Below are 13,391 nucleotides of genomic sequence, written 5' to 3'. Positions count from 1 at the left end.
TTGCTGGTCAAGTCAATTCACAAACATAAATCAATATAATTTTTTAATTTTATATCTTTAAAATAGAATGGATTTTTAAAAATAGAATTATAAACTATATTTATATTTTACAAATTAATCAGAGGGCATCAGAAACAGTAAAGGAGAGAGAAATTTAACTACAGATAAGTTTTTAAAAACTTCTTCATGGGAGACAAAGACAAAATTGAGAAGGTAAAATATATACCAAGAATGAATATTTGCTTTGTACATTATAGACAACTATGATTAACCTTAATATGTATGAGGCTTTTAAAAATCAGTAAGAATGGACTTCTGGCTAACTCAGTTGGTAGAGCATGTGACTCTTGATTTTGGGATCATGAGTTCAAGCCCCACATGGGCATGGATCTTGCTTTAAAAAAAAAAAAAGCACTGGTGGGTGCCTGGGTGTCTCAGTTGGTTAAGAATGCTTTAGCTAGGATCATGATCTCCAGGTCCTGGGATGGAGCCCCACATAGGGTCTGTGCTAGGCAAGGAGTCTGCTTCTCCCTCTCCCTCTGCGCCCGCCCCCCCCCCCCCCCCGCTCATGCCCTCTATCTCTTTCTCTCAAATAAATACATACATACATACATAAATACATAAATAGTACTGTTAAAAAAATCAATAAGAAAAAGACAGCACCCTAATAAGAAATACGTAAAGGCTGTGAACAGGAAATTCAAAAGGAAGAAATAATAATGACAAAATGAATGTGAAAAACTGTCTAACCTCACCAATAAGCAAAGAAATACAAATTAAAACAATGAAGTACCATTTTCCAATTATCATTGTCAGAGATTAAAAAATATGATAACCACTCAGCACTGGACAGGTATGGGGAAACGAACAGCCTGATTCACTGCCATCAGGGGCTAATTCATGTAACGTTTCTGGAAAGCAGTATCACATCTTTGTAGTTATCTCATTCCAGGAATCTGCCCTAAGAAAATCACAGATATGGCCAATAATAAATATCCTAGAAGCAAGAAGTAAGTATGTAAATTGTAACATAGCTGTATGATAAATTCTTAAACAGTCATTAAAATAATTTTAAAGCAATTAAATATAGCTCAAAATACTTGTTGAGTGCTGTGTACCAGACATTGTTCTAGGTATTAACAATAAAACAAAACAAGTGACAGAAGAATATGCATGGCATAACAATAATTGAAATGCAGTACACAGTATGATTTAAACCTGGGCTGCCCACACCGTGGTGATTATAAGGAAACCATTATTCTGGCTAAAAACACAAATTCCCAGGCTTCTTCTGACTGGGATAGGGCCAAGGAATCTATATTTTTAATAAGCTCTATCTTATAATCAATAAACTTTGACAGTCATTAGTCTCTAGGGTGAAAGATCCTAAATTAACTTTTTGAAGCGTATATTCATAGAAGGAAAAACATCACATTATTGGTAGTAGCTGTCCCAAGTGACAAAGTTATGAAGAATTTTATACTTTTCAAAGTTTCTACAATTATTATACATAGTAATAACACAAAAAAATATTTTGTAATACCCCTGCCCTATGTCTAAAGGAAAATCATAACTAGTATAATTCAAAATAGCTTACTTTATAACATAAAGAATAAATAAAAGGATACAGTTTATAACCAAGTATTAAGTATTTCAGTATGAAAATCTTTAGACATTACTATAACTGGAAGATAAGAGAGAAGTATTCATAATGGCTGAACCTATATATGTAGGTCTCCGGTGTGATTTTTTTTTTTAACACTAAGTAATTCTTGGTAATGTATTGAATAAAACAACGTACAATCAACCATCATCAATGTATATGACAGTTGTATTCCTGGAAAATTCACTGTATATTTTAATCACACAAAAAAGTGTTTAATATGTGGAAGATAGGTTCTAGCCTCCATTTATTACGCACAACTTTCTCACTTCCATGAAAATCTTTCAAGGCAAGGGACAAATCTTCATCTTGCATCATTATCCCACACATTACATTACTATAAAACTTGCCCTACGGTCTGCCCCACTCACTAAATTTTAATAGGCCTTTCTATCACCAAAACAGCAAAAGTCTCTCCGCAAAATAGCCTGAATGTTACCTAATAGAAGATATCTCCCTTATTGAGAACCTAAAATCTAAAACTACTATCAGATAATAACTTATCATATGACACATTTTTTCCACAATTAGAGCCCCCAACGCAGTGCCCTACACAACATATACTGGTTGTAATAGGAATGCAAAAGTGAATCAGTGAATAAATAAAAATGAAGCATGAATTATAATGACCACCTGAGTTGTATTCTTGAGATCAGTGGCTGAAAATTACTTGCATCTATATCTTTAAATCTAAAGTAGAGGATCCCTGGGTGGCTCAGTGGTTTGGCACCTGCCTTCGGTCCAGGGTGTGATTCTGGAGTCCCGGGATCAAGTCCCACATCGGGCTCACTGCATAGAGCCTGCTTCTCCCTCTGCCTGTGTCTCTGCCTCTCTTTCTTTCTGTGTCTCTCATGAATGAATAAATAATATCTTAAAAAAAAAAAAAGAATTATTCAATAAATAAATAAATAAATAAATAAATAAATAAATAAATAAATAAATAAAATCTAAAGTAATGCCTGGACTGCCTCCATAAAAAGCACCTAAAACATTAATATAAACAAGCATGGTTTTATGCATTTGGAATTGAAAGAAAATCAAAGGTATTTTCTCAGAGATTGAATATGAACTGAATATACAATATGAATTAAATAAAATTTCCTTCAAAAGAAATTTATTATATTAATGATTGTCTTTTAGTTTGTGTGCGTGTGTGGGCACACATATATTACTTTAGTAACTCAAAATATATTTTATATAAGTTTCTACAGTTCAATAATGTTTGAAAAATATTTGCTAAATTGCTTAAACCAGTCAAGGCAGAGCTATTTTCTAAGGAAAGAGATTCCCTAACTAGTTCATTTATTCTTGTTAATATGTTTGTTTCTGACATAACTTCAACCTATTCCATCCCAATATGCCTGTTTCCCCTTGCTTTGACTACATGGGAAAGGAAAACATTGAGCACACCTAGGGGACTTTGACTCAAATGCTTTACATTGCAAATGGAGGAGATCCACAAAAGGAGAGAGTTCCTTCATTAGAGTTTCTGGTTTACACTGGCATGAATTATTTAAGTGGCTTGAAAATAATCCTAATCCTAGAACAGAATGAATAATGGCTAGTGGAATAGGACTTTGCCTGTGGTTATGCCTGGCGTACACATTGATCTTGGATCCTTTTTCGTTATCACAGAATGGTTTTATTTCATTTTCTTTTGATTAATATAAACAACTTAAAGAGAAGATCTGTTTCCAATAGTTGCTTGCCAACAATTTCTGGACTATGATTCATTTAGTTCTTGGTTGGGGAACAAGGAAACGTTTTCCATTCCTGCTTGTTTTCACCTATTGCTTTTGTTGTATGATGTTTTCCATCTTTAGCATATCTTCCCAGGGAAGATTGTCCTGGAAAGAAACAAGGTGTTAACATTCTAACACATCGGTTAATTTTGCTTTTCTCTTTGTGGTAGGAGATCGCAGTCGGTTAATTTTGCTTTTCTCTTTGTGGTAGGAGATCGCAGTAATCAGTGCCCCTCTGGATTTGCCTTAGACTCAATTGGACCCTTTTGTGCTGGTAAGAATGGGAATAATGCATTGTTATTTTTCTAAAAAATGTTAGTAATGGAATCAATTTAATGGACATCGATTGCCATGTTACTAGATATTTAATTGTCACAACAATCTTATAAGTGTCCCATTTTACATGCGAGGAAGTTGAGATGCGAAGTTAAGTGGGGTGCCTAAGATCACTCAGCTATCAAGTGTCAGAGCTAGATTTGAATTTGAGGTCACTGCAAGGCCTGTACTTTTAATTTGACAGCAGTAAAGTGTGTCAGAGATCATGACCAAGTATAGAGGTGGAGTGAACACAAGGACAAAATACTGGCCTCTGGTAATTTTTATGCCATGGGCGTGAAACATAATAATAATCCAACTCCCAATCACCTAACCCTAGAATTGCTCAGAGGATAGGGCACGATATGCACCAAGGACCACTGACTAAGCCAGCCTCATCCCATCCAAATACTCATGCAGGAGAGTCACAGATAAGCAAACAGCTGAGTAAATGGCTGGAGGAGCTCAGGTTTGTGTGTACAGTGCCTCTTTTGGGTAGGCAATGTAATCTAGTATTTAGTGCTAGAAAAGTGGTCTTTAGAAACTAGTATGCCCAGGTTCAAATTTCATCTCGGCCAATAATGACTTGTGTGACCTTGGGCAACTTACTTAACCTCTTTGTTGCTCCAGTTTATCATGCAAAATGAAGATGGTAATAAAAAATATCTGTCTCCTAGGAATGTTGTGAGGAATGAGTTAAGGTAGGTTAAAAAAAATTTAGATCACAGGTCATCTTGTTGTTTTAGAATGAATTTAAACATCTAGTCACTATCCAAGATAATTTGGGGACCCAAAGTTAATTTTTGCTTAGTGTTTCTATTTTGTGGCTCTTAGAGAATTTCCTGTTACTTTGATTCAATTCATTGTCCTCCATAAGTGACTGTTGTATGAACTACTATTTTCATGAACTTTAATAACTCTTAGAAAGCGGGAGAGTTTACCTACTAATTTGGCCTTTCTGTTTTTTGTTTAAGATGAAGATGAATGTGCAGCAGGGAGTCCCTGCTCCCAGATCTGCCACAATACCGTGGGAACCTATTATTGCTCCTGCCCAGAAGGCCTCACCATAGCTGCAGATGGAAAGACTTGTCAAGGTATTCCCAAAGCTAGACCTAATAGACATGGTCAGGCAATGGTCACAGGAAGCTCAGGCCTAGGAAAAGTGTGGTAGAATGATGCTCTTCTTTTCCTACTCTTTCTGCCCCCCACGTTAGCAATAAGCAGAGACCTTCAGGCAGGAGAGCTTATATAGTGACCCACTTAATCCCCACAACACCATGATCAGAGACAGGCAGGACTATTATCATGTTCATTTTTACAATGACAAAACTAAGAAATAAAAAATTACAAAGAATTTAAGTTAATTGTACAATCCTGGTAGCACTTCGGGAACATAAAAAAAATGATGTGTTTTTGAGTACAGTTGACACATAGTGTTATATTATTTTCAGAAGTACACCTTAGTGATTTGACAGGTTTATACACTGTGCTCACCACAAGTATAGCTACCATCTGTCCCAATACATCACTATTACAGTATCATTGATTGTGTTCTTGTGCTGTACCTTGTATTCCCATGACTTATTCATTTCATAACTGGAAGCTGATACTTCCCACTCCCCATTTGGCCCATTCCCTGATCCCCTCTCCCTCACCTCACTTTTTTATCAGACTCTACATATACTTCAAAATTAGAATTGTGTGAGAATCTGGGTTATAAATAAATCTTAAAATGGTAAAAAGAGGAAAGGATTTCTTCCACTATGTCCAAGGAGACACCATTCTAAATGCAAAAGAGAGATGAAGAGGTAGGGTATAGGAGGGGAGCAGAGTGACATTGATGGAATGTCCAGTATGGATTGAGCACCTTGTGTATATTATTTCCTTTAATTTTCAAAGCAATGTTGAGAGACACATATTATCCTCATTTAACAGATGAGAAAACTGAAATGTCAGATAGGAGAAGTAACTTTTTTAATGCCAACTAATGGATCAGTGGTCTCACGGATGTCTGTAAAGACATCACACTATGCTCCTATGAGTTCGTCCTCAACTTAACTGACCTGAAATGATTCAACCATATTATTCGTCATTCTTGTTCTCATATATTTTCAAATGTCATCTATTGCTTTTCTTATCCCCATTTCATAGCAGGTTCCTGGGTGGTTTTCTTCAACCCCCTTTAGTTGAATGACTCATTTTGTTGCAGATATTGATGAGTGTGCTTTAGGGGGACACACCTGCCATGCTGGTCAAGACTGTGACAATACCATTGGATCATATCGCTGTGTGGTCCATTGTGGAATTGGCTTTCGAAGAACCTCTGATGGGCTGAGTTGTCAAGGTATAAGAATGGAGTTCCTTCCTTTATCTTCATTATACTAAGAATCAAAACCCTCTGCCTTTTGAATCATTTAAAGTAAACTCTGTTTTATAGATTGAGCTTCTTGATAAGGTTTTAGGTGTAATATTTCATGGCTATTTTAAATATTTGTAGCACAACGGTTTTGAATAACATTTGCCTGTTATATGTGAGAGAAGAGATTACATAGCACGATCTGAATACTCTACTTCATAAATCTCCATTGCATAAGACTACCAGATATCTATTGCATGATTTTAATAGCTTTTATTTAGATTTAATAGATTTTTTTAGAGAAGTTTTAGGTTCACAACAAAATGAAAGGGGAGGTAAAGAAATTTCTCATATATTCCCTGCCCCAACTCATGCATAGCACTCTCAACTATCAACATCTTGTCCCAGAGTCGCAAAATTCTTACCAATGATGAACCCACATTGATACATCATTATCATCCAAAGTTCATCATTTACATTAGGACACACTCTTGGTGTTGTACACTGTATGGATTTTGACAAATAATAACATGTATCCTATATCATAGTATCATAAAGCATAGTCTCCATGCCCTAAAAATCCTCTGTGCTTTGCCTATTCATCCCTCACTTCCCCCAGCCTCTGACAAACATCGATCTTTTTCTTGTCTCCATAGTTTTATTTTTTCCAGAATATCATATAGCATGTAGCCTTTTAAGATTGGCTTTTTTCACTTAATAATATGCATTGAAGTTTTTTCCACATCTTTTCATGGGTTGATAGCTCTTTTCATGGGTTGAATAATATTCCATCCATTGTGTTAATGCATTATACTTTATTAATCTATTCTGCTACTAAAGGATATCCTGGTGCTTCCAAGTTTTAACAATTATGAATAAAGCTATCAGAGTTTTTTAATGGAGGCAGAAATAGTGGATACAAAACTGAATGCCTATCAGTAGTAGAAAGAGTAAATGAATTGTGGTCCATCCACACCATAAACCATTGTGCAGCCATTATAAAGAATGGAATGCAGCCCAACTGTTTGCTTTAGAGACATTTCCATGAGGTATTGTCAAATGATGTAGGAAAGTATATGTAACTTGTGTAGAAAAGATTATGTGGCTGGAAAACAAATAATAACCAAAGATAAAGGAAATGGATTTATGTGTGTGTGTATATGTATATATGTATATATATATATATATATATTTACATGTAAATATATATATAAATGTGTGTGAATACATAGAAACAATATGTTATTATTTGTACTAGATTGTTAATGCAGGTTGGCTTTGATGGGCAGGGAAGGTAAGAAAGGATAAAGGAAGTGAAGAAAAAAGAAAGAAGGAAAAGCTACACTTAAATATTTTTAAAGTATCTGATCATATTTATGCATTTATATTAACATGCAGATTTTGAAAGATTAAATTTAAAAAGCTCATGTAGCTGAAACTAATAACAAACACAGTTTGTTAACTAACTGGAATTTAAATTAAAACTTTAAAAAATTGTTTTCAAAATAAAAAATAAATAAATGAAAGAGCTCAAATAGAAAACAAGGGCAAAATAAGACACAATCTTGAGTTTGGGAATGACTGGTGGGGACATAAAGAGCCTAAGTGTCGTGATTGTTCCTTCAAAGGGTTTGGAATAGAACAATAGAGAAGTAGAAGGAACTTGAGATGAGTATAGACCTGAGAGAGGGATTGTGTTAGGGTAGGAAAGATTCAATTATGGGGAAGATGATAGTAAGGAAGAAGGCTTTCAAAATGCCCATAAGGAAAGAATGCTCAATGGACCACGGTCCTCATCTTGGTGAGGAAGGAGGAGATGGGCTGCAGAGCTCAAACACTCAAATAGAGGAATTTTCCTTATATGGGAGAAAAGATCTCTCTTCCTCTGGGACTAGAAGGAAGGAAGATTTTGGAAAAGGTACAAAAAACAAGCAAATGCCCATGAATTTGTGGAATTCATGCCTACACATTTTGTTTTTATACTATACCCCAGATGGTGTTTGGACAGATTAATCTGGCAATGACTACAGATGAGGAAAAATGCTAAAGTTGCCACCATCAGGCACAAGGTGATCAAGACCTGCATCAGGCTAACAGCAGCAAAAATAAGGAAGAAAAATCAGTTGCAAAAGATACTGCAGAAGACCTTGGCTTTTTTTCCACCCCCTATCTTCAGTATTCCAGTCTGTCAGCAACATTCCAGGGCTAAAACTTCCTAGAAACAGACATGGGAACCACCTGATAGAATAAAGTAGAGGAGTATTGTATCCATATAGTTCCAAGTCACTAGGAAATGTCTACTTTTGAGAAGCATTGAAGAGAGATACGGGCATTCAGCAGTTAATCCAATCAACTGTCTGGCAGATCATATGAGAGCAATTTTATTAGATTCATTTTAGGAAAGATCTTAAACATGACCATGATAAAAGATCATTAAAATGTTAGACATCTGAAATAAATTAACCCAAGTTTCCTAACAGCATATAATGAAAGTTGTGTTTTATTTAACAGATATTAATGAATGTCAAGAATCCAGCCCCTGTCACCACCGCTGTTTCAATGCCATAGGAAGTTTTCATTGTGGATGTGAGCCTGGGTATCAGCTCAAAGGCAGAAAATGCATAGGTAAGAAAAGGGCTTTAAATTCAAAACAATGACATCTTTGTAATTTCTAGGTGTTCGATCTAGTCTATATGCTGTGTGCTGAGCTGGATTCATACATAAGATACCTCTATCCATTGTGTTTGGCATCCATGCAGAAATGAAATGGAGGGATGGCTGGGTGGCTCAGTGATTGAGCACCTGCCTTTGGCTCAAGGCATGATCCTGGACTCCTGAGATCCAGTCCCACATCAGGCACCCCGCAGGGAGTGTGCTTCTCCCTCTGCCTGTGGCTCTGCCCCTCTCTGTGTCTCTCATGAATAAATAAATAAAATCTTTTTAAAAAAATAGAAGCAAATGCTATCCTTTACAGGTTTTGTTTTCTAATTACATAACCATTTTTTAGCATTTCCCTATTGTAGTTACTGAATTATTTCCTAGAACCATAATATATATGGTTACATATACAAAGTTTATATATAATAATTATATATAATATAATATAAAATATATATAATAATTATTATTATTACTTTTCTAAGAGGACGAAGTGGTTAGTATGGCTACCCATATGTGAGCTAATTTTTTTTTAATTTTTATCATTCTGTTTTAAAATAGTGTGTTACTTACATTGATGAGTTTAAATAACCTTACATGATGATTATATAATTAACATCTTTATCCTTAGAATCTAAAGGTATGATTCTTATGGAAAAATAGAAAAGACTGTTTTCTCAATCTTCATTAATCTTTGTTCTTTTATCAAGATGTGAATGAATGTAGACAGAATGTATGCAGACCAGATCAACACTGCAAGAACACCCGCGGGGGTTATAAATGCATTGATCTTTGTCCAAATGGAATGACCAAGGCAGAAAATGGAACTTGCATTGGTGAGTGCATGGCTAGTTCAATGACTGAGATCCACTTGCCATTGACAAGCCAAGTAAGGTATCCATTTTTAAAACTAATGATTAAAGTCAATTTAATCTCACAAGGAAGTTTTTCTTTTCCCACAGGTTTTTTACTCCCAACGTCTAGTATGTTTGAGCTGTGCAGTTCCAGGCTCATGGCTATACCAAGAAATGGAAGCTCACCATGGAAGCTTATCACCATTTTGAGCTCCCATCAATTACACATTTGCTTTACATAGTAAATTAACATTATCTCACATTGTGTCTATGAAATTTAGTGTCTCTATGTTTAAAACTTCACAAGTGGTTAAGAAAAGCTTATACAAGTTTATTAAAAGTTCAAAATATTTTATTTTAGAACTAATTATTCTCCCAATGTCAAATCAGTGACCAGACAAGAAAGTAAGGTATATTTTCCCTAAGTTTATCCTTTCTATACTCGCCTGCCTTAATTAGCAAAACTATAAGCTGCACCATTTACAAAAATGAAACATAGTGTTCCTCCTCTCTTCCTTACAGTCTACTGGAATAGATTGGCTAGTTCCACTTTTTTCATCAAAAGAAAAAAAATGCTATAGTATAAGGGAGAATGAAAGGCCATAAAACAGGTACAAATAAAATTGTACAAGAGTACTTGCAAGAGTAATTGTATCTAATAGATATTACGGAAGTGATAACATTTAAATATTGCCTTGAATGGAATGGTAATAACAGTAATAATAGGTGGACATGGTGGAAAAAGGAAAGAGAGTCTTGTAGAAAGGAAAAGGGACTGGGCTTGGAGAAAACAGTTTAAAATTCATACTTCCTTCCTTCCTAACTGACCTTAAACAAGTCTTAAGATTACCTAAAAAAACAAAAACAAAAACCGGGGACAGGGTTGGATCATCAGATTTCAAAGACTTTCCCGCGATATGGACATAGATAAATATTTCTGTTATCTACTAGGAATAGTAGTCAACTCAGTGTATCATGTGCAGTTATATGTGATTATAAATATTTTGAAGAGTATTGACTCTGTAATTATGTATATAATTGGAGATGAGCTGAGCTGAAAGATCAGAGACTGTTGAAAAATGACAGCAAAAATATAGCTAGATGGAAATGTGAATGGAGATCTAAGGGATTGATTGAAGGAAGTAGAATTACTCAATCTTAGAAACTGAGGAAATAAGTTCTAGATAAATCTGGTTGACTGAGGGGGAAAAGAATGCTCTTGTCATAAGAAAGAGAGTAATGATAAGACACTGAGGGCATGTGGAGTTTGGAGTACTGGTAAAAGACTGACATGGAGAGGACCAGCCAGCAGCCAGAAATGTGGGGCTGTAGATAAGAAACGATGTAGAACTATTGCTGTAAGTCTACATCAGCAAGCTTACTAGATTCACTAGTATAAGTAAGACAGCCAAACGTGGAGAGAGTAGAGGGAAGATGGCTACAAAGGTGAGAACAAAACCCTTTCCATAGTAGGGAGCAAGAAAAGGAAAAGGAGCCAGTTAATAAGTAGCAGAACTAGAACTTAACCCAGGTCTCAGCCACATGGTGAGAAATGGAACCATTAATAATTTTAAAGAGTGTTCATTTTAAATATAATGACTTTAGGTTTTGAAGGAGGAAGTGTTATTACTTTTTACTGCCTCTGTGTCTGTAGATATTGATGAATGTAAAGATGGGACCCATCAGTGCAGATATAACCAGATATGTGAGAATACAAGAGGCAGCTATCGCTGTGTATGTCCTAGAGGTTTCCGGTCTCAAGGAGTTGGAAGACCCTGTATGGGTAAGTTACCGGGAACTCTTACTGAGTAATAAAGATGTTAACATTATTACTTAGCCTTACCAACTTGATCAGGACCACTCTCCACTCTCAATTGCTTTCTTGGGACAATAAGAAAATGTGTAAGTTGGTTTAAGTAATTTAGAACAGAAATTGAATTACTTCTTAAAGATTTCATATTGAGTTCAATTTACACTGACATTTAAAGTGATCATAATCATCACTTACAGAGTGCTGACTATACACTACACATATCAGAGTAAGGTTCCAATATAGTTACCGTGATGACTTAATCATGAAGATCATCTCATTGATTATCTCTCTGTGCACGTCGTGTAAATGTTTGCACAGATCCATTCTAGTTGGATGTGAAGTATAATTGTATGTAGTACAAAGGTTCGGGCATGAAGGATTAAAACGTGAATACACAATTTAAGTAAATTGATAATTATTACTTTAGTATCTATATAGTGCTTACTATGTTCCACTCCCTGTGTTGAGAATCTCACTCCGTTCTCCCAATTGCCTGTTTGTTTCCGTATTAGTTATAATTGAATGTAAATAAGGCAGGTAACAGGCAATAGAATATATCTATGTGCTTCTTTATAATCAATGCACTTCCAATCAAGAAACTGAACTATGAAATTATATTCCTCCTGGAATATTTAAGTACAGGAAAAAAATTGTGTGGGCTTTAAATACTGGCTTCTGGTTTACATACTACACTTTTAAAATTGGTTGCCTTGGTTATCTACTGAACAATGAGTTACAGCAAATTCTCCCGTAAAGACTTGGTTCTGTCTTTATTCAGTCTTTAGGCGAGTACTTTGCACAGAGCAAATGTTGACAGTAATAAAATTACTAGAAACGCTTTTAAAATAAATGCTCTTTAATAAAAGTACATATCATTTTAGTCTTCTGTTTAGACATTGTAATTTACATGTACCTTAACATCTTGATTAGTCATAGCAGCAACCTCGCAGAATGAAATATGTTTATTTGTTCAATCATTTGTTCAGTAAGTTGAATGCCAGGCTTTGGACTAGGAAATAAATCAATGAAGAAAATAGAGCCATTGCCTAAAAGAGATTAAAAATGTTACTTTTAACTTCAGCTTACTAAAATATATTTTTTTTAGATTTTTATTTATTTATTCATGAGACAGAGAGAGAGAGACAGAGAGAGAGAAAGGCAGAGACACAGGCAGAGAAGCAGGCTCCATGCAGGGAGCCTGACATGGGACTCGATCCTGGTCTCCAGGATCAGACCCTTGGCTGAAGGCGGCACTAAACCACTGAGCCACCTGGGCTGCCCTACTAAAATAATTTTTAAAACAAAATTTATCACTTTTATTCTGCTTATTCATGTTGCTTTCTTTCATGCTGCTGTGGTAAAGAATTAAGGAATTTAGTTTTGTTCTCTGATTTTCATTTGCTCTTCCAATTTACAGGAAAAGTTGGGAGTGTATAATATGTGTTAACATACGAATAGGAAGAAAAATAGCTTTTTTAAATTTTATGAATTTTGTGAGTTTATATCTTAGAAGAAATAATTCTGTCTTAATTTCCTTCTTTTTAAATTTTTATAAAGACAGTGCACTTGCCTTGATTATTAAATAATAATCATTGATTCAAAAGAAATAAAAATGTTAGTAGTTGTACCAATATTATCACATCTGAAACTTGTAATGATATAAAAGATTGGAGGTAGTAGTGAGAATGTTATAATAAAATGCAAACCAGAAATGTGATTGAGTCCTTTGCTCCAACAGAATTAAGACCTGCATTAGCTTCGAACTCTAGTTTTTCTGGATTCAAGACCACATTTGCCCATGTGACCCTTTATGTACTATACACATTAGGAAAAGTCTTAGAACCTTTCTATATATTCATAAATGAATGATTAAAGCTTTCTCTAAAGTCCATAAAAATTGAGAAATTACCATATTCATAACTTTGGAGGATAACATAATGTCTTCAGTTTGTTTCAGAGACTGATTCTTTATTCCTGTGTTTTGTGTGTG

At 35.0% G+C, this 13,391-nt stretch overlaps 1 protein-coding gene across 3 annotated transcripts in view; it reads left to right on the top strand.

Annotated features, from left to right (window-relative positions):
- HMCN1 (hemicentin 1) overlaps nucleotides 1–13,391 on the top strand; it is a 464,969-nt gene that overhangs the window by 437,805 nt on the left and 13,773 nt on the right. For all 3 annotated transcript variants that reach the window (XM_077901922.1, XM_077901921.1, XM_077901924.1), the window contains 6 exons: nucleotides 3,617–3,679; nucleotides 4,695–4,814; nucleotides 5,930–6,064; nucleotides 8,588–8,701; nucleotides 9,445–9,570; nucleotides 11,243–11,371. In XM_077901922.1, the coding sequence (XP_077758048.1) occupies nucleotides 3,617–3,679; nucleotides 4,695–4,814; nucleotides 5,930–6,064; nucleotides 8,588–8,701; nucleotides 9,445–9,570; nucleotides 11,243–11,371 (687 nt within the window). The remainder of the gene's footprint in view (nucleotides 1–3,616; nucleotides 3,680–4,694; nucleotides 4,815–5,929; nucleotides 6,065–8,587; nucleotides 8,702–9,444; nucleotides 9,571–11,242; nucleotides 11,372–13,391) is intronic.

This window comes from Canis aureus, chromosome 6 (genome assembly GCF_053574225.1).
Source record: "Canis aureus isolate CA01 chromosome 6, VMU_Caureus_v.1.0, whole genome shotgun sequence".
Lineage (NCBI taxonomy): Eukaryota > Metazoa > Chordata > Mammalia > Carnivora > Canidae > Canis > Canis aureus.
Note: the sequence above shows the minus strand (reverse complement) of the source record. Positions and strands in the feature narration are given on the sequence as shown.